General features: G+C 40.5%; 1 protein-coding gene across 2 annotated transcripts; it reads right to left on the bottom strand.

Moving 5' to 3' along the window:
• Nucleotides 1–1,000: 1,000 nt before the first annotated feature.
• On the bottom strand, nucleotides 1,001–20,291 carry LOC100828727 (beta-galactosidase 15). Of its 2 annotated transcripts, XM_003576555.4 has the most exons (19): nucleotides 19,972–20,291; nucleotides 19,472–19,567; nucleotides 19,269–19,381; nucleotides 17,890–17,956; nucleotides 17,598–17,690; nucleotides 14,947–15,090; nucleotides 14,743–14,831; nucleotides 12,500–12,605; nucleotides 10,631–10,718; nucleotides 10,159–10,283; nucleotides 8,404–8,601; nucleotides 7,300–7,532; nucleotides 6,857–6,972; nucleotides 6,317–6,414; nucleotides 5,433–5,543; nucleotides 4,140–4,250; nucleotides 3,685–3,893; nucleotides 1,851–2,193; nucleotides 1,001–1,433 (listed from the first exon to the last, which is right to left on the bottom strand). In XM_003576555.4, exons 1-19 carry the CDS (start codon nucleotides 20,212–20,214, stop codon nucleotides 1,290–1,292), a joined length of 2,727 nt encoding a protein of 908 aa, XP_003576603.1. In that variant the 5' UTR covers nucleotides 20,215–20,291; the 3' UTR covers nucleotides 1,001–1,289. The 2 variants fall into 2 exon arrangements, with proteins under 2 accessions (XP_003576603.1, XP_024318535.1); XM_024462767.1 differs by lacking the exons at nucleotides 19,472–19,567; nucleotides 19,972–20,291 and having other exon boundaries at nucleotides 19,324–19,369.
• Between the last annotated feature and the right edge of the window lie 1,357 nt (nucleotides 20,292–21,648).

Raw genomic sequence — 21,648 nt, 5'->3', positions numbered from 1 at the left:
AATAGTTGCAAGTGTTTTAGTAAAACAAATCTCTTATATGGGTTGAGCCTCATTTCTACGTGACAACGACCAATTTAACTAAGTTCAACTCCGTTGGGTCAACACACAAGCGCAAAGGATGTACCATGTGGGCTAAAGCGACCTAGTGGAATGTTAAACAGTTGTGAATCACGCTTTGTGATCCGGTAAACTATAAAGATTTCCGCATCCTATGAGTCCAACACACACAAGAGATTTTCTACACGCAATGTACATCATTTTAGAGTTACTGTAGAAATTTGAGACTTTTTTTTAATCTAATTTGCTATTTATTAGCATTCAAGTGCAATTTCTTGCCATTTTGAGAAAAATAATTCAAAAATACCTTGCATGATCCAATAAATATATTTTTTCATGTTAGTGAAAATATTTGACAACGTGTCACACATGTTTGGTTGCACATACTTTGTAATGGGCTCATGTCGTACAATGGATCGTAGACGCATGAGGAAAACTATATATGAAGATCGCGATATCAGTCCAACACACTCATGCGATATAATGATAAGTCTATGTACTCCCTCTGATCCTAAATTCTTGACTCAAATTTATCCAAATATAGATGTATCTATTCTAGATACCCGTAATATTTCGACAACAGTTTAGGATCGGAGGGAGTACATAGGAAAGCAAATGCAGCCCTGCAGCCTGTAACCGCTTGCAACTTCACAAAAATAAAAATGCACTAAACTCTTCTTCTTCGGCGCTGGCAGCCTCGAGGGGACGGAGTGGCTGCAGCGGCAGGTCACGGCAGCATCGGCAGGCGGCGGCAAGGTTGCTGCAAGGCAGCGGCATGGACGTGCCTGACGCTCGACGGCAGCGAGGTCATGGCAGCAGCAGGCGGTGACTCTAGCGAAGGCTATATGACATACACGGCTCCGGCGAAGGCGGCTGCATGCACAGGCTGCGACGTTCGTGGCTCCGGGACGTGCATGCACAGGCTGCGACAATTCAAATGGCATCACAGGAAAATTTCATGTGGAATTCCTTTTCTGCGAAATTCCTGTCATCCTTTCTTCCAAACGGGGCCCAAGAGGATCTCGCGTATAGCTGGGTATTACAGGAGATCCCTTTTATTTCATTTTGCGCCCTCTCATTTCATCTATTTTTTAGGATCATCTTTAGGTACAGTTTACACGTGGATGTACAGGACTGAGCAATACAACAACAGAAACACCGTGCACAGCTCAGCGGCTTGAGGATGTAGCGAACCGCTCCCTTCCACCACAGGCATCACGATGATTCCACGATCACATCTCATCTCGGGGTTCTTTGGTGGCTGATGACAATGAGCACTCAGCCTCGACTGCTAAATCCTTGAGGACTCCGCGGCATGGATCACCAAATACATCGTTTGAAACACTGATTGCACATTTATTTTTGCCAACGCACGCCTGGAAACACAGTGAATACAATATCATGACATCTACTAGATATTTGCGGAGGATAAAGTGTAAATTGTGTTCATGCATCCATTCCACTGTTCTTTATCTAAGATTCTGAATAAATAAACCATTGTAGCCACCTAGAAAATGTTAGGTCCAAAGCTTATCTTGACAACCTACAAATTATGATAAAAAATCTTTTTTTTTCTCAGAAGTCTTTTATCTCATTTTCTGGATCAAACTTAGCCATGCATTGTTCAGAAACTTCAGTAATTAACCCCACCAAATCTTTTTGTTCTTTATTTATATTATGCAAAAAACCTTTTTAGGAGCACATAAATTGGAAACTATAAAGGTGTTTTGGCATTACTCAGTTAGAATCAGAGGATATTAACTAGGTTTAGCAGCTGATACTCGTTAGCTTACCTCTGTCACGAAGTCCAGAGTACTAGCAGCATGGCACTTTCCTTTGGAGAAGTTCTGGCAACCACCCGAAGGAGTTCCATAACTTGCAAATGTAATGCGAGAGATCTCATACCCATCATCACACCGTAAGAGCAGTTCTGGCGCTACACTATCCACTGAGACACGGCCAGTGTCAAGCCACGACCAAGCAGAAAGGGGAGGATAATAATTTTCTGATATTCTTGAGCAGATTGTTTTTGTGTAATGAACCTCCAGTGATATCTTTGAAGGGTCACCACCCGTTTCCTCAAACAGTACCAAGAGATTGTTCGACTCTTGCAGCCACTCTCGTGGAATGTGGTACCTGATTGGAAACAAAAAGGTTATCGGGCTTGAGAAATCGAAAAAGGAAAGTCTTGTCACACTAAAAGGTCCATTATTTAGAAAAATCACAATGACAGAAATTAGAACACTTTAATCTCATCGAATGAATGCGAATTTTAGAGTGCAGACTAATCATATTCCATCATAGTGGCTAACAGGAGTTTTCTCAAACCTCAACACTCATATCATACCAGCTACAAAGGTGAGACGGTCCATACCTAAAGAGACCAACCCAACCCTACAGTCTGGTACCGCCACCTGGAGGGTCCATGGATCGGCTGTCGCCACTCCTGTCACTGCCATGGGCTGAATGTCACCGCCAGCAACCTAAACACCGTCATGGTCCACCTAACAGTTTCCACCATGGACGTGGTCCACATCGCAGATGAGGGTGCAGCATTACACCTCCACAGCCTAACGACTGCAGCTGGAAAACGAGTTCCAAGTTGGCGCGGTAGCCCAAATTTCAGCAGAGATTTCAGTTCGACCCGCAAGGGGTAAGCCATACCCCAACCATACCAAGCGTAGGTCTAGAAACCCCCGAACCCCTCCCCCACCCATACAAAGCGGTGCCGTTGCCCGTGTGAGACCGGGCCGGACCTAAGCTCGTACTTAAGGCGTGTGACAGACAAGGGGATTTTTTAACCCCAGCCTGAAATTTGCTCCCATGGGGAGTCGAACTCAGGACGTGAGGAATGCTACTAGAGCCACCTAGCCGTTACACTAGGAGCCCGTTCACTAGATGATATATAGGATGAAAGCAGGCATGGTGAGGAGGGTGGAGAGCAGCCGGAGGGGCCTCTAGGCAAGGTTGAGACTGCATCAGGCATGTAAACCCTCTTCTGCTCTACGCAATGATCACTGGTCGATACGTACAAAACTAAGGCGCTTGGACGGTTCAATCAACTAATTTGGTTTTTCACATGACCAATCACTGAGAGAAAAAGAAAAGAAACTAGAAAACTGGCAATGCAACAGGATAAAACTAAACGGTGCTTTATTTCGATGTGATTAAAGTGGAACAAATTCTTTTGATGTGATTTTTCTAAACAGGCGTTCTTTCAGTGTGATAGAAACTATTTTCCTTGAAAAAAATATTCATATAAAAGTTCAAGTACCCAATAGTATCCCTGCAAACTGAATGTCCTAGTTCATAAAATTCCCAACAGAAAAAAAAATCATGAGCTACACAAAGGGAAACAAAATCTGACTTAGATAATTGTATTTATTTGTTTATTTTCAGTATCTGTCATGATTACAAAATTCCTTGCCTACTCAAATGTCCGTCAACACTTTAGGGAAAATTCTCAGACAAAAAAAGGAAATGTTCCAACTTTTGGCTTGTCTGTGTGTGATGCTTACCTTATGGTTATGGATGTGTTATAAATTTAGATATGAAGAATAGATAAATATAAAAGAGAACCCCAACCAGCAAGGTAAGAATCTGCTAAAAAATATTTACTCTTAATACCAGCTTTGTGTAGGCATTCCACAGTTTGATTGGCACTTGGTCTCACTGTAAGCTCCTGGGTAGTTGCACGAAGATGGACACCCAGATTCTGGTGCTACTAGTGACCAGTAGCGCCCAATTAGACGCCCATTCACCCAAGCCTGGCCCTTCCCCATGCTCCCAAGATCAATGGCGACAGGGTCAGTACCTTCAGGGGCATCAACCATAGTCTGCATATAAAAGACAGTTGTAAAGACTGAAGAGACAACCAAAATGCAATTTGAATTACCTTGCAGTCAAATATGAAACTAATGGATTGTATTAGCTACGCCACAAGGTTTATCTGAGTTGAGCAGGTAAAAATATGAGAAAGATCTGGCCATGATAATGCTACAAGCAACGGTAAACACTCAGCCATACCATCAGCAAGATAGAATAGCAACTTTATGGAACCGTGGAGGTGAAAAGCCACTTACCTTGTACCATGTAAAGGGTGACTGTATATTGTCTGTCTGCATGGCACTCCACTCAGCACATTCCTGTTTCTCAGGAGTATAGATCATAGAAAACTCACCTTTCAGCCCCACCTGCAATTTTAATTTTCATGTTATGTGTGCATGATACACTCAAATCAGGGAAAAATAGTTCAAGTACTTGGGACTCCAGGTGCCTGTCTGGATCAACACCAGGAAAAAAAACATGGTGAGAGATACTGTATGCAACATTTCCTGTTGCAGAGAACAACGCATGGAAGAAACTTTAGCAGATTAAAAATGAAACAGCCAACTTTCTGACAGGAGAGTGTTTAGCACCTCACCTTCCGGGCGAACATGCTCGATCATGATGGAAAAAAAAACTAGCACCCGAGGCCAAATGCTCCCACGGAGGTAAAACTTCTAATTTGCACTTGCCTAATTGTCTAGGTTATATTTATCAACATAACACTGATGTAGCTACTCGACTCTACAGCTAAGATATAATTTTGAAGCCAATAACTAATTGCGACTAGTCGTTAATTCAAATATTATGGATGATAACTTTTGAGCTCGCAAAGAAGTCATAGATACATACCCAAGTGAGATGTGAAACTGATGATTACTTGAAATAGTCCGATAACTGACTTATTACTGCATGTAAGGTTTGAATTTGGAAAGAGTTGTTGAAAATATCCCAAAAATGAGAACCAATTTTGAGGGTGATAATTACTTATGAAATGTCCGGTAACTTTTGAGCTTGAAAAAAAGTTGCCGAAACATAACATGGATAGATCTAGTTTTGAAGCCCCCATCACGAGCAACTAAAGGGTGAAAACAGATGGTGTGCCGTTAAGCAGTTAAAACAATTTGAATTTTCATATCATGAGGGAGTCTATGCTGATGTCAGCATTTTTTTACTTGCATGCATGCAAGATGTGCTGACAAGTAAAGCAAGACGAGCTGTGGTCTGAGAGTACTCCTGTGGTTCGATACCTAGGGTAACTACCTAACGTTCACCATATAGCCCATCTCATGAAGAAAATCTGCAAACCTTCATACTCTTTTGGTTATATTTTCAGCAGTTACATAATATGTTCGGGTAATTACATAGGCAGTTTTAGACTACTTGGCATCCTTTCCTTTTCATAAGAATACAATTACTGTATTACAGTACTCTAGTATTTTAACATTTTAATGTAAAACCAGCACGACTGCATCACAGTATGAACATGCAATTCACCAACTAGAGTGAGCCAAGTGGAAGTAAACATGACTGGAAATTCAAAGCTTTACCTGGTAAGTCCAAGCCGAATTAGTCAGGTCAGTGTCCCCATTTGACAATCCAGTGAGTTTTACTTGACCTTTAAATCCAGCTCCATCCTTCTCCAAGAAAGCACCATAATTCTTTGCGATTGTCCAAGAAGATATGCAACAATCAAATAATTTGTTACATTTTCAGTCTGATGATCATATGTGAAGAACTAGTAGAAGAAAACAAAAACAATATAGCTAGCCAAATGGAAATGATTACACCACATGCTCAGGTAGCATACAAGTAGCTCACTTCAATGTAACTGACAGAGTCCTTCATCCATTTTAAGTTCAACCTTACAGTTTCAACCTAGGTATCATATGGCAGCAGTGGGTCCAGTGCAACCTCTCAGATAGTGTAAATTAACCTCACTATCAACAACCATTGGTCCACCGCAAACTTGCAAAGAGAACACTAACATCATCTGGATTAGAACACCTCTAGTGCCAACCAGGGTTTTGGAAACAAGAACGGTGTCTGATCAGCTCAAACAGCCTGCTTTTAATTTCTATAATATTAATTATTTCGCAGACCCAAGGCTATAATTAGATGCTATCGTAAGATCAGTGGTAGTGAATTCAAATAATGATCTGAAACCAGGATTCCAGGAACCGGTCTGGCTAGTTTTCCAGTTTCTGTGTTGTCTTTGGAATTCTGGCCTCAACAAGAAATACAGACCCTTGGCATTATCTAAACTTCACAAAGAAAGCATAAGCCTAATTGCTGTGCTAGTGCTAACTCCTAAAGTGGCATGATTGTATTAGAAGTGAAGGCAAAGATGTAGGCAATAACTAAGTAGTCATGGTCTTTCAAATGCTAAAAGGTAATTTTAAGCTAAAAAAGGCATCTGGAAAAAATGAAATACCTGCAAGCCAACTATTTCCGACAGCAATGTCAACTCATTAAGACCTCGAACGAATTGAATCGGTTGCTTCAGTGACACCCAGTGACCAACTTGACTACCTTCATATTGAAAGATTACTTTATGAGTAACTTAACCTTTTATCAATGCCTCAGCACAAAAACATTAACATCAAAGCATGCCAGGCCTTGTTTCCAAAAGTTATATCAGACCAGTAATTTTTAGGTAGCTGAACAAGTCTAAAGCTTGTTACTACTTACTAGCTATAATCTGTGCATTATCAACATATGATAAACTTATGGAAAGAAGGCTTGAAACAGGTGATCCAAGTATTGAAAGCACATAATAAATAATGTTGAACTCCACACAGTTAATGTTGCGGGAAAGTAAAAATAAAATGGAAATCCATTACCAGTTTACCACCACAATTAGGAATTGAAGAATTTATGATCCGGTGTAGGATAAAAAAAAATTGCACATAAATGCGATGGCAGAAAAAAGCACATCAGTTCTTGTAATGGATTGATAATTCCAAAGGAATACCTGCAAGCTTTCCGTTTACAAATACCCGAGCTACATCACGAATTTGGTCTATTATTAGTGAAGGAAGAACTCCTTTTGAACTCCAAAATGCAACATCCTCATCAGAAATGTTTACGCTGTTAAATTAAAAAAAATGTATAGAGTAATTAAATCATCTCAATAAAATGAGTGCATCATCAAACTGTATAATGATTAAGCATTCTGAAGGAACAACATATCCATTGCAACTTAATAGCTGGTGCAGGTAATCAAGCAAAATATGTCACTTTGCAAAATTACCAACATGAAAATTTCAGGAAATAGTACATTGAGGCCTTTCTCAGTTTGATCTACCTCCAAGCAGAACTCAACTCAGTTATCAATTGATCATTGGCCAAATAGAGAACACATACTGGTAGCTTGTTCTCTACAGCATCCAAGACTACAAAATGATATAATCTCACCTGGTAGTATACCACAAGTAGTCAGATATGTCCTTTGTTACATTTAGGTGCTCTAATATTCCCTGTGTAGCAAAGCTCCCATCACCCCATGTACCAATGGTCTCTTTAGAAGTCCACCAAGTACTCGAAAGATATGACCCTCTAACACCAGGTAATAGAACACTAGGCTCACGTCTACTCGAATGACTTGGGGACCCAGATTCGAAAGTAAAAACTGAAGTCTGTGCACCAACCTGAAAAGATAATGAGTAAACAATTTAAAAAGAATCAGAAACGTTCAAAAAATCAGTAAGATGTACCCAAGTCATCATGTTTATGCTGGACATTTCGATTCACACTAAAAACTCTATGGCCATTCATATTTTGTAACATGACAACAGAACTCGGAAAGGCATGAATAATCAAATAAAGGGGCTTTAAATACAAGGTTCAGGACTTCCATGACAACACTAAATTCACCAAAGATTCATGGCCAAACTTTCTTATCTATTAGGTGGTTCGATCGTCAAAAGGTTTGCAAAATTAGGAACATCCAAGTAGTTTCTAAATATATGAAAATATTGTTACCGATGATTAAAAATATATATTTCACCAAACATATGAACATCCAACAAGACATCGGCTGGTAGCCACCATGGCCGGTGTTGTACAAGGTAGTGGAGATTAGGGCAGAGAAAATTTGGATTAGACCAATTAGAGTTGTAATTCAGAGTATATTGAACTCATCCATCGGTGAACGGAAAGTCAAAAACTAATCCTGACTGGATTCTTTCTAAACTTGATGGCGGCCCTTTAGGACCCGCAGCTGAGGCTGAGCCTGGGACCTGTACGGGGGAGGGGAGGAGAAATATCAAAATATGGATTTAGTGGTCCATTTTTTAAGAAGAAAAGCGGTGGGGCCAGTTTGATTGAAAACCAGGTGTAACTAGCCAGTTAATGTGTGTTTTCTGAACCCTCAAACTTCAGTCATCCTGTTCCTATGTAGAGTACAACCTAAGTCATCTAGTCAAGTGCATCAGCATGTAACTAACTCAAGCAAACATCGGTTTCATGTTCATACCTCCGTAGGAAGAGATGTATTTTGTACAGTTAGAAATTAATTACCCGTGCAGTATTGAAAGCCACGTTCTCACAATCTGGTAGGATGCTCACAGACCATGGTGGTAGATTATAAGATTTGCCAAAAATCCATACTGACACATATTTATGCTCATCAATATTGGCAAGAAAAGCGGAGCATATCTGGGCATTTCCTGCCGTGCTTCCATTTGTATGAACTTTTGCACTGGAATATATGTGTGCCTGAAGCAAACAAGAGCAGAAGCAAAGTATATTAATATTCACAACAAAAGAAAAGCTCTCGGCCCGCCGATAAACCTAGAAATGTCACTTTTAAACAATAACAATGTTTCTTTAAGGTTATTTTGGTAATAATAATTGTATGCCATCTGACGAATATACAATATCCATGGAACAAACTGTCGTGACACCTTGTATATTGGCACCACTTCACCAATAAAAATCAATCTTTGGAAACAGGTATTACCAAAAAAAGATATCAAGAAGGTTGTCTAGCCAGCAGCATTCAAACATTTACTTATATTCATTGGGTTTCTGGTCCTTTTATACTAAACAAGAAAGAACTTTAGAAATACTAGCACACTACCTGTGCGTCGCTACGGACTGAAAAATAGACAACATATTTAAAGGGAATTGTGTACTATCATCAATTATCTTACATCATATAATCCACATTTGTTCTCATCTCATTAATTTATGCCAAATCAACAAATGATGTGGTCTGAAGGCGTGATGGACCCGCCGCCACCAATTGAGCCTTTTATTGGAGTAAAGATAATGAAACATCATGAATGCAAAATGCTGCTGACAGGCTCTTCAATTTTGAAAGGAACAAGAAAAATGTTGCCAAAAAAGATAGCCTCTCTCGAATATGGAAATCCTTCTTGTTATTTGTTCATTAATGTGTTTAAAAAAATTACTTAGTGATAATCTAGAAGATACATGTAAATGCTTCAGAAAGGACAAGAAAGACCAGAAGGCCCCAGTTTTGGAGCACATGCAGTCTGCTAACATGACTGATGCATTACGATTAATATGACAAGACACGGGAATAAAGAGTTTTCAGAGCAATTGTTTCTACTTCTCATGGTGGTATAAATTAAGAGAAAAACTTGCTAGACAGAATCTCTTAAACTAAAAAAGAGTTAGACAGCATCAGATTTGTATTAAGAGGAATCCATTTCTTAAGCATGGAGTTTTCAGTCACAAATATCACATATATCATTTATAACAGAACAAAAAGAAGGTGTGAACAGTTGAGTGAGGGAGTGATAGAGCAGGTGGTGGTCTGCACCAACATGGATGTCAAGAGTCTAGAGATCCGCCATGAAATGTGTATCTCATATAATGAGACCAGAAGGAAATGTTGTAAAAAAAATTCAACTTAAGTTATTGCGAGGGCAAGAATCAACAGACAAAATATCTAATTTTACATCTAATTACAGAAAAACATATTTGTAATTAAACATAAGGAAATTTCCCTACATTTCACATTTAGCCTCATTTTGGTTTTGTTCATTTGAAAACAGTTGCTTCTAGTCCTTAATAAAATACATGGATAACCATTGGTCGGCAAAAGAATCATAACATGATTTGAAACACACAGCTTATATCCTAGAATAATAAGCTCATTATATTTCACAACTTATTTATAGCAGCAAGTCAAAAGTGAGCCAATTGGCAAACCAGGGGAACAAAAGGTGAACTATTCCGATACACAGATAATAGAAGGTTTTAACATAGTTTCTGAAACCAAAAGTAAGAAAACTGGAAGCAAACCTCTTGCATTGATCCTAACTTTACATATTGAGGTGAGCCATCCACTGCAATAAGAGCTGGTTCACAAAGTTTGATAGCTGTGTGTAGATCTTTCAGATGCCCCCACTTAGGCTGCCTTAACATGCCTGAAATTAAGATATCATGGATCCTGGATAGTATCTCTTATATACACAAAGACTATACTATAACTCTGTGTCAACTCATCTACCACTTGATAAAAACGTACAATAACTTGTTAGAGTCTGACATGCTACCATATATGTTAAGAGTCTGAAGTCTAAATATTGAATGCTGAAGACAGGTTACTATAATCATGCTTTCAATGATAGTTAAATGTTAATGTTACACGAGTAAGACAGTTACCATGTGCTTATAGGAATAAATTTTGGTATAGATTAGTCATATTTCTCTCATACATTAAAACAATGCACAATCTTTAAAGTTCTCGAGTCTAGCAAATATAATTACGTACCGTACTCATTAATTGGAGCATCATAATCATAACTTGTTATCTGAAGTGGACCACCAGCCGTTCGGGCAAAATTTGTTCCACCAAAATACTGCAAACAGAACATTTATCTAACAATTCAGAACCATTATATGTTGCAAGTAGTCAGGTATGGCTTGATTATGGGAGCAATGAAACATATTTTTCCTTCTAGAAATATTCAACATGTATTTTGACAGTTAGAGTTGAAGTTCGGTTTTTTTTTTTTGACACGAAAGTTCGATTGGGTTGCTAGAGAGTTTCAGTTATAACTGGATTGTTAGAGGTAGACGTTCAGTCTGGGGACACTTTTTTTTTGGAAGCTCTTAGGCGACAAACATAACTTGTGAGATCAAGGACGAATATATATTTCTCTCGCATCAAAGGGGAATCAGTCTAAGCCCATCTCGCCCATACAATGCCATAATTCTCTTCAAGCCCTGCTATGGCCTTTCTCTGCACAGTAGTTACCAGATCACAACATTGCTCCAAACATGTTTTGGAAAACTTGAAATGTCCCTAGAACATTGCTTGAAACATTTCACCTCGATGAAACTTGAACATGAGACTTGGAAGTTATTATTAACATAGCTTGTTGTATTGCACTGTCCAAAGGGGCAAAGACAACAAGATTTGCAATACAAGTCAATCTACTAGAGACCACACCCTAACCCTAGACCAATAGTAAAATACCATACTGACCCTTAACAGAAATTTCCCTTTGTCTTAATTGTCACTACTCAACACAGCTGCGTCGCGCTGAGGTTTAATCATGTTTGGGAGCATCCAATTATGTTAACACTGACAGCAACATATTACAGCTTGATGGGGATTTAGGGGTGGCGCCACCATAGGGGCGCGCAGGGACGACAGTCCTGGGTCTCAGGATGCTAAGTAGGGTATCCTTAGGATGAGGTCATGGAAGGCTAAGTAGCAGATGGGAGGAAGGAGGGGCTTCCTGCCCATGATGCTTCGTGTTGTGAGCAATGGGCCAGCTCGTACGTGTAAAGGCCCAGGCCTACCACAAAGGTCCTCTACAAAAGATTCGCATGCCCTTAGAAATATCAAAGATATTTCTTTGATAATCAAGGAATTCCCAATCTTTGAAAAAGCCAAGAATTCCATCACCGGCTAACAAGTTAACTAAACTCAGGCCTGCACTCTAGCAAGGGCCATAGCCTGTTGTATATATAGGAGCACTTCTCTTGTTAAAAAATTTGAAACAACTATAGAAAATGTGCTAAGATTTAAATTGATACGTGAATCTCATGAACATTTAAGGACAGTGAATGATGGATTGAGTGTCGGGAGTCCACATAGTTGTTTTATTACTTTTTCTGTTGTGTTTTATGCGTTTGGCAGTTTTTTTTTTCGATAGATCTTTAGAACCCAGATTTATTTCGAAGCATTACTTATGTTGAATGAATTGGGTTGAGTCTTCAATTTTCTGAGCTTAGAAGTTCGCACCACCAAACTTTAAATCCTGGCTCCGCCACTGCTTTCGTTCACATGAATCTTGGAGCCATACACATATGTCCGTTATATGGGTTAGACTGAAACCACTGGGCACAAATATACTGAGATGCTCCAGTCAGCATAAAGTGCATATACACCTGAGATATGGAGCTTTAGATGCGCAAAACTGAAAAGGTCTTTTTGCTCTAAATGGCATACAAAGTAGATGATATTCCACCATGAAAGAAACATATAATTATTACAACCAGATAAATGTATTTGGGCTAGGCTAAGAATTTAACACATCATAAAATTATCTAAATGGTCAGCATCTAAGTTTTGTAAACAGGATTTCTAAATTTTCTGTTGGACCAACACTCTTTTGGAGAAACATCTTACCATATAATAGTTTTGTAAACTTCCGCCGCGTTGGTAGAAACGAGCAACAGCAAAAGCACTGTCTTCGGCTGGCCTATGAGGCAATGGTCCACCCCAGTCGGCATACCTGCACAATATATGAGACTGATATACTCAAAACAAAAACAACACATCAGACATACCCACCTAAGACACCTTAGTTGTATTAAGGAAGGACTCCGAGGAGATATGGCAACACCCCATAAGGAGGTAGCATCCCATTGAAGATGTACATCAAGGCAATGCAGGCCGTACTAGGAGATGACCCCAAGAGACCAAGACCATCACGACGACATATACACATATATAAGAGAGACGGAACACGGAAGCCCCTGCAGAAGAGGAAGAATATCGCACAAGCTACATCGCCAACCAAGATCTCGAGGTCACCTAGTTCTAGATCCCATCTAGCCACTGTACTCGATATCCTTGTACGTCATAATCCTTCTCAAGATAATAAAGACAAAAGCAAAGCGTAGGGTTGTTGCCCTTAGGAGGGCCTAGACCTGCCAAGCAACGATACATTAGGCATAGCCAACTTACATATTCAAGCACTTTACCAATCATCGACAGCGGGCACCCACCATGGAGTGCCGAATCTTCGCCATTGACGTCGTCTCTGACTCCTTCAAAGATTATGTCTGGTTCCACCGACAAGGGGCTCTACAATGACTACGCCTCCGGTTATGAGAATCATCCATTTCCTGACCATGTGGATTATGGCGAATACGACCATGAATGCGAGTCTAGTGCAGAGTCGCTCTCCCTCGCGGCCAAGATCAGGGCATGCGGTGGCAGGGCAACCTTACCCGATAGCCAAGACAACTGCATGAGCAGCATGGAATGTAGGCAGATCTCATCTCCTGCGCGTTCTAGAAACCTCAGCTGCCAACAACGCTTGCCGGAGGATACCTCTGAGGACAGGTTCAAAACGGATTAGACCCTAATCGAGTGGATCTTTCTGCCAAGAGGTTCCCATCATCAGGAAACGCAAGGACGTTGCTAGAGGAAGAACCGCAGACCGAAATAATGCCAACCGGACTTAGGAATGTGAGATATGCAACTTTGAGAGCACATCTACAATCCCTTGTTGGTTTTGACTAACAATGACAATGTGATCAAGGTCCCCCCTTTGCTTTTGGTTTAATCGTCAAAGGAGTCAAATATGTCGATTAAGTCCGATGTGCATGGGAGGAATCCAATTTTTTATGTTACTAACTATGCCTATTGGAAACAACACATGACATGCATGCTCATTTCATTGCTACTGATTCGGGTATATGGGACGTCATTCAAATTGGCTATCATGTTGTAGATCCTGACAATCCATGTGCATAAAGTTACATATACATCTAATACTTCAGTAAACCGTAAACAATTCATGGAGATGATAGGTTGTATGCGTGTATACAAGAAAACAGTAATATGGTATAGGTGCAGCAATATGTTTTATAACTTTGCTCCTGAAGAAGGATGATGGAAAAGTCCAGCCATATGGATATTATGCATGGAGAAAGAGAAAACTCAAGAGCTTCCTATAATGTGAAACTCAATACTATCTATTCCAAAATATAAGGCGCTCTTGACTATTTACAGTCTCCAATGAAAGAATTTGACTAATATTTCAAGTACCAATATGCTATCAAAAATAGTAGAAAGGTGTATATATATATATATTTATTTACATGATCAATCTATATATTTTTGCACAAATTAATGATAAAAAAATTATAACGCACACATAATAACGCACCTTATAAATTGATAATGGAAGGAGTATCTTGTTTATCATATTTAAATATATTTTATGCCATAATAGCCAAAAGCCGATTTTGGCAGCAATACTGAAACAAATTTTCTCAGAATCATAGCACTTGACAACAAAGTGCAGTTAAATATTAGAAACATTATCATGAATTGACGAGGTTGTTGTCTGAACATAAACTAGACCTGCTTAACCATGAATGCATGAAGTTCTCCTGCCCGTCCATTAAAGGAAACATGAGTACTGTCTTGCATGATCAATAGGAAACCACAATGTATGCAAGCTGTATTTATCTCAGGTGGATGAAACACAGGGGTCCCAGACTTACAATCATGCAAAGCAGTATCACAGTCCACACAACCAAACACCTGATTATCCTAGTAATATTTTCATAGTAGTGCTTCAAGCAAAATAAAAGAAGATAAAAGGTCCAGAAGGAATCGAGGAAGAAACTACATACCATCCATCCCAATCCTCAGTCCATATTGTTGGTTTATTGTAAGAATTTGGCTTGAACCCATCGCAGTAAAATGCATTGCAAGTATCGAGCTACCAAGAAGAACATATGAGTCAGAACTCGCTTACTTCACATAGTTAACAAAACTCATAGGAACACATAAGCAATAAAATAAAAACAATCTCACAAGGTTGCAAGATCACCTACAATTTGTTCGGGGGCATCAGTCTGCCGGCACATCACCCAAGGAATGCCAGTATCAAGCCCAAGTGCCATCTGAGCTGCCCATTGCATATATCTCTTGCCTGCTTGACCATACTTGCCTTGGATATTCCCATATTCATTTTCGATCTGTTAAACAATCTCCAGACAATACCCAATAAGAAGATAAGAATTTACTCATTTGTGTTTCTAATGTATGTAGCAGAATTAACATAAGCATCAATCATCCTCGTCAGCCTCATATAAGTATGTTGCATGTATCTTTAGTTTCGGATATGAAAGATCACAATGGTTGCTTGATTGAGATTGTGTATGAATTTGAACAAATAACATGAAGAAGTTTCATGTAACCACAATCAACTTGTCTAGCATCCGCCGACAGAAATCCCTCAACAAGTGTTGAGTATAACACCATGCAGGGAGGTTTATCACTTCAGCATGCAAGCCAACAGTCCACATCCACAAACTAAGTCTCAAACAAAACCTCTATGCAGAGAGAGATTGTGCACACGTAAAAACATCTTGTCTAACTTGTGTTCGCAACTATGGAAGTCTCTATGTTAAAAGACTGAACTGATGCATATGATCTAGTTTATCATTGCTCTACTATTATAGCATGCCTCTGAATTACTTGCAGTTTTTGCACTGTCCATTACAGTCCAACCTTCCAGAGGAGTGCGGCCTCCTTCTTGCGCATGGTCCCGATAATTGAAGTCTTTGTGATGCCACTCACCGCTCTCCTTACTTTGGAGTCGTTGGCACCATATCCCCTGATCAGTATGGTGTTTTGGGCTATGGTCTCGCCCTGCTTGTGTATATCTCCCTTTGGCTTGACTCGACAGGTTTTTCAAGACTCCAGGCTTCTATGGTGCTATGCTATCAAGCCTCAGACTTCAGATGTTCATTTGTTGCAGTGTTATACCTTTTCAAATGCAATGATACTGTGTATGGGTATTACAAGTTTACGACCATTTAAGGTAGGACCATTTAACTAGTGTCTAGGGTTTGTGTATGTTCACTCATATCTTGTTCTACATGCAAACAGAACAGCCTGCATGTTGCTGCAGGCAAACCTAGCACAGATTGCCTAAAATACACAAGATAGGAAATTGTGGTAGCAAAAGAGTAGTGAACTATGAAGTCACACTGTGTAATTTTATCTACTTTCTTTACCAAGAAATAACACCACCAGAGAGTTGTGAAGCTGCATGGTGACGAAGTTGCTAGTTTTCCATTGATTTGTTTTCATACCTAGAAATGGCATGCTAGAAAAGAACTACTCCCTCCGTCCTGAAATAAGTGGCGTGGATTTGTATAGATTCTTATAGAAATCCATGTCACTTATTTCAGGACGGAGGGGATACATATTTTTAGATAATAGAAATAAGCACATATTTAGTGAGTATAGCTTGTACGAAATACAAATATGGGTGAAAGTTAAAAAAAATATAGCATGGCCAAGTAAGAAATGTCTTTCTTAAAGACAGTACACACATAAACATACTCATAAAATATGTCTAATCTTATGAATTATCGATATGGTTGATATTGGACTTGTTTTGTCAGCGTCACGCAGAAAACTATGTACCAAACAGATTTGAAATCAAATCGTTAGTATTGGAAAGTAGAGTAGTTTGAAACTATTTAACAAAATTAATTTAGACAACATGCCAATCAGCAATCAATGGTGCAGTGCAAGTGTGTAATGGCAAATTCTATCACAAAGAGTCCAAAGGGGGTATGGAGTACTCCCTCCATTTCACAAAGGTTGGCCTATTTTGTTTCGTTAAAATAAGGCTTTGACCAAGAATTACACTATTAATATGTAAAATATACTCCCTCCATTTCACAAAAGTTGGCGTATTTTGTTTCGTTAGGACAAGGCTTTGACCGATGAAAACTCCATTGATATGTGCTTTTTCATATATGAAATTTATATCGATGGATTCGTCTTTAAAAATTCTTTCTAATGATCATGGTTTCGTATCATATAACTTACATATTGATAGAGTATTTCTTGGTCAAAGGCTTGTCTTAACGAAACAAAATACGCCAACCTTTGTGAAAAGGAGGGAGTATGATACAAAATCATGATTATTAGAAAGAACTTTTAAAGACGAATCTATGTATATAAATTTCATGTATGTAAAAACACATATTAACAGAGTTATCATTGGTCAAAGCCATGTCTTAACGAAACAAAATACGCCAACCTTTGTGAAATGGAGGGTTTAAGCAGTGAAGTAGGTTAATGTGCAAATGGCACCTCTAGATTCTAAACTTATATTGATCACGAATGATTTATTTCTATACCCTGTCAACACATTTAACCCCATGACCCATTGAAAGTTTGAAACAAAGCAACATTGGATCAATAGTAACAGTTTGCTATCCAAATTTGAAACAAAACATAATCAATTATTGAACACCACAGATATATCTCTTGAAAAAGTTATTGCATTAAGGTGACCACAAGAATGATCTTTGCTAATCAGAACAGAGTTCCTTCTGAGAAGAGGTCAAACTGGTCAGATTGCATATAGTTGAAACACTCTATCTGGTCCATAAAAGAAATCTATATCTCACTCGTTTAGCTAAAAATATTCAATAACTGAGATTTAAGAATGGTTTCAGACCTGCTGCAATATAATGGGACCACCTTGCCAGGAATAAAGCTTCTCGTCTTTCATCATGTCTACAATTTTTGTCACAAAAGTCTGCATTTCAGCCTGTTCAAATATTTATACGACTTAGTGGTCACAAAAAGTGTTTGAGCTTGCTCCTCAAACTAAAGTCATGTATTGTAATTGTACATTGTTGATACACACATAAGTGCAGGAACCTTCTGACTTCATGTACTATAAATTATTATAAGATGAAAAATCTATGATACAGAAGGCCGTGGATCAAATATGTATTGTATTTTACCTTGTATGGCTCATTGTCAGTACGGAATTCTATGCCAGGGATATCACGTAACCAAACTGGGAAACCACTACAGAAATGCATGAAAAAAGGACAGAGAACAAATAAATAACATGAATAATACTGTTAAAAGAATTCAGAATATTAGAAATGTAATTAAAAAAGAACGGCATGAAGCCGTAAGCATGAACTTACCAAGATTTTGTTTTAGTTTACAGAAACCACTAAGCATATGTTTAATTTAGAGGGAGAGAGAAAAAAGGAAATCCATCACAACTTGTATTACAAGAGAAAGAAAACGAAAAAAAATATGTCTGAAATCTAATAACTGGTGAGTATATAATGTGAGCAATCTGTAGTTTGCAATGTATAAAAAATTATGAGTATAACTGTGAAAAGTTTGATTGATTTGATAACTGACTGTTCTGAAAAAAAAAGGTATACCAATTGACACGTTCCCTATAATTAACCTTTTTCTGCACCATTGTTATATTACTAGAAACAAACTGTTTGGGTAGATGACTTTTACATACACCAGCTGTACACATAGAAAACACTCGATAACATGTAGTTCTTCCATTCCCCTATACTTGTCATTAGCACTATTCGTTTTCCCAAGTACATGTCACTGTACCGATTTTGAGATAGCTTGTTACCATTTTCCCTTTTCTATACCCCTCGCATTTCTTCGAGATAGTGTAGTACACATCATCTGATAACAATTGATGACCTAATGAAGGAAGGTATATGCATGCCTTGGTTTTCGCGCAAAATACTAGAATAACACAAATGGTGAGAGGATGTCTGTATGAACCATGAAATTAAGCATTTATATAGCATACCATCCTCCGAACAGCAGAAAATAATATGCCATCTTCCTTGAGTCCTAGGGGTTGTGAAGTGTCAACCACAACAGTGACGGATCCACGTTAATGGTGAGCGTGCAGCTGCACCCACATAATTTGGCCATCTCTTTATAATTTTTCAAGTTTCATGTGTTTTAAGTCTATAAATTGATATAATTGGTGCATTTGCACCCATTGCACCCACATGGTATAAATTCTGGATCCACGAAAGCTAAGATACTAGATACAATAATCATGCTTATTTGGCCCATTTAAGATCCACCAGTTACTGACTGAGATAGCTATGGTAACATTGTCAAATACAGTGATCAAATTAAGCATATACATAAAATCTCAAAAGGATAATGTTAGTTGTACAAGGATATGTACGTGTAAGAATACAACACAGGCATGCGCATGTGTGCCAATGTCTAGAATAAGAAGGAAATTCATAAGGCACAATTGAATGCTCTAGTAAGTACTAGAACTGATGTGCTTAAGATATTTCAACAGTTGAGTGTTAAGATGTAGACAGACCCGAAATTCCATTCAGCACAAGCATATGGGCCGATACGAAGGAAAAGAAATAGACCTTCAGCAGCAACCAGCTTTATAAATCTCACAAGGTCAAATCTTTCTTCAAAGTAATACTGGGGGAGAAAGTGGGGAGATGCATAAGTTACTCTTCAAGGACAAAATATGTTCCAACCGGAGTGAAAAAAAAATGGTAACTACATTACCTGACCTTTGGCCGGTTCATGCCCATTCCAAAAGATATACGTCTCAATTACATCTGCACCACCTTCCTTGCACTTTGCAATTATACTAGGCCACATCTGTCACAATTTGCAAGAGTTTACTGAGAGCTACAAACAATACAAATATTATCTAAAAAACAAACAATACAAATGACGACACCAATGTGAACCCCAATCGCTCATAAGCTAAAACAAAGTTCAAATCTCTCCAGTTCATCCAGTCGACCATCCCACTAATCCACAAACACGCATCCCCAATTCCCACCAGAGGCACAGAAGAACACCCACGCCGTTCCTCGGTGCTCAATCGCAGCAGCCGCAACCACCACGGAGATCAAGCAACACCAACCCCACATTTCCAAACCCCCACATATTCCAGCCGCTTCCGCTTGACTAAAATCGGCTACAACAGGACTGGTCCACAACCACCAACAACTCCCCCCAAAAGCTCCCCTTGCACAAGCTGCGGGCGGCATCCTCACCTCGGGTGTGGCACGCGGGTAGTGGACCCCCGCAGAGACGAGCATCCTCCGCTCCCCTCCGACGCGCACCGCGCGATGGTCGTAGCTGACGTTGAACGGCTCGAAGAAGAGTCCATCCGTCCCTTTTCCAACCACCTCCCTCAGCTGCCCTGCCGCCGATGCTGAGGCGGCGAAGCAAGCACCGACGACGACGAGAAGCGGGAGGAGGGGCCGAAACCGCGAAGGCGACGGCGAGGCGGCCATGGGCGGAAGCAGGGTAGAAGCGGAGAATGCGCACCGAGGAACTGTAAGAGCGGCGACCTTGGCGATGTAGTATTTCCATTTCATTTTTTAAATTTTTTTTTTTTGGATAATTGAAGTTTCGCACGGGACAACCGGATGAGATCACAACGGGAGATGACAGGGACGGTCTACTTGAAATGATTGAAACTTGAAAATGTAGCCGATACGTCACGCAACACATCCATGATTGCAATTTGGTGTACCCCGGGGAAAAGAGACATTGGAGCAGTAGCAAGGGACGCTTGTATAGGGCAGCCAAAGAGATTTTTTTTTATGGCACCTCGTCGAGGGATCAGCGTGTTCATGTAATTCATTAAGAAAAATATAGTGGTTCTGTTTAAAATGGAAACCGAGCCGAAACCGCACAATGCGAAGCTTATTTAAGGAAAACCCCACTAAAACCTTGACTACGAGTATAACAAAGCACACCCGACAAACAAGTCGCAACCACAAAAACAAACTGCCACCCGCTCCAACGACACCGAACAGAGAGCAACTCCTAAATGCCAGAAGAACGTAGACAGAGTTGCGCTTCTTCGACGACCGGAGCAAAGAGGAGATCGCCTCGACAGGTACCGCGCACCGGCGTGCCCACGCCACTCGAAGCCGCAATCCCTGGCCAAGCCCCTGCCGAGCTCACCGCAACACATCCACCGCCGTCAAATGAGGGCTCCAAAGGTAATGCCTCCAAGGAGAGAACGGCAACCGAAGCCGCCGCTATTTGCCGGTCCAGAAAACCGGATATGAGTTTTCGCTCGGAGACACCTCGCTTGCCAAGGGCGGGTTACAATGGGGATGCAAGACAACGCCTTCAAGAAGGTAAACGACGTCCAAAGACGCCATCGTCGCCGGCACCGACATTGTCGATGCAAGGCTTTCACCAGCATCCACCAACAACCCACCGCGAACGAGAGGAGAATTGGGCCCAAGAGCTGACAAAGCCTTACCAGAGCCCCCTCCACCATCGCTCTAGAGCGCGGACGTAGCCCGCCACACCCCACAGAGCCCTACCCCACCAGACAGAAACGCCACAACCTCAGCAGCCATGGATCTGACGCCCGTATGCCGCCCAAGAGATCCGCTTCCCCTCGCCGGCCCGCGCTTTGCCGGCCACTTGCTGACCCGCGCCCTGCCGGGCACTACGCCACCCACAGGCCCAGCAGATCTGGGTGCGAGACCCCAGATCCGCGTGGAGCGGGCCACCGCCCCGGCTCGGAGCCGCTGGTCAGCGAGAGCACAAAATCGGGCCTCCGCCATCAGGGGAACACCTCGCCGCCGCCGTCCGCCATTGGGGACTTTGCCCCCTGGCATCCTCCGGCAGTGGCGAGGAGGAGGTGGTGGGGAAAGTTGGTGGCGGTGCTAGGAGTTGGGGTGGCCACCCGAGTCGCCCCAGGA

The sequence above is a fragment of the Brachypodium distachyon genome, chromosome 4, assembly GCF_000005505.3.
Source record: "Brachypodium distachyon strain Bd21 chromosome 4, Brachypodium_distachyon_v3.0, whole genome shotgun sequence".
Taxonomy (NCBI): domain Eukaryota; kingdom Viridiplantae; phylum Streptophyta; class Magnoliopsida; order Poales; family Poaceae; genus Brachypodium; species Brachypodium distachyon.
Note: the sequence above shows the minus strand (reverse complement) of the source record. Positions and strands in the feature narration are given on the sequence as shown.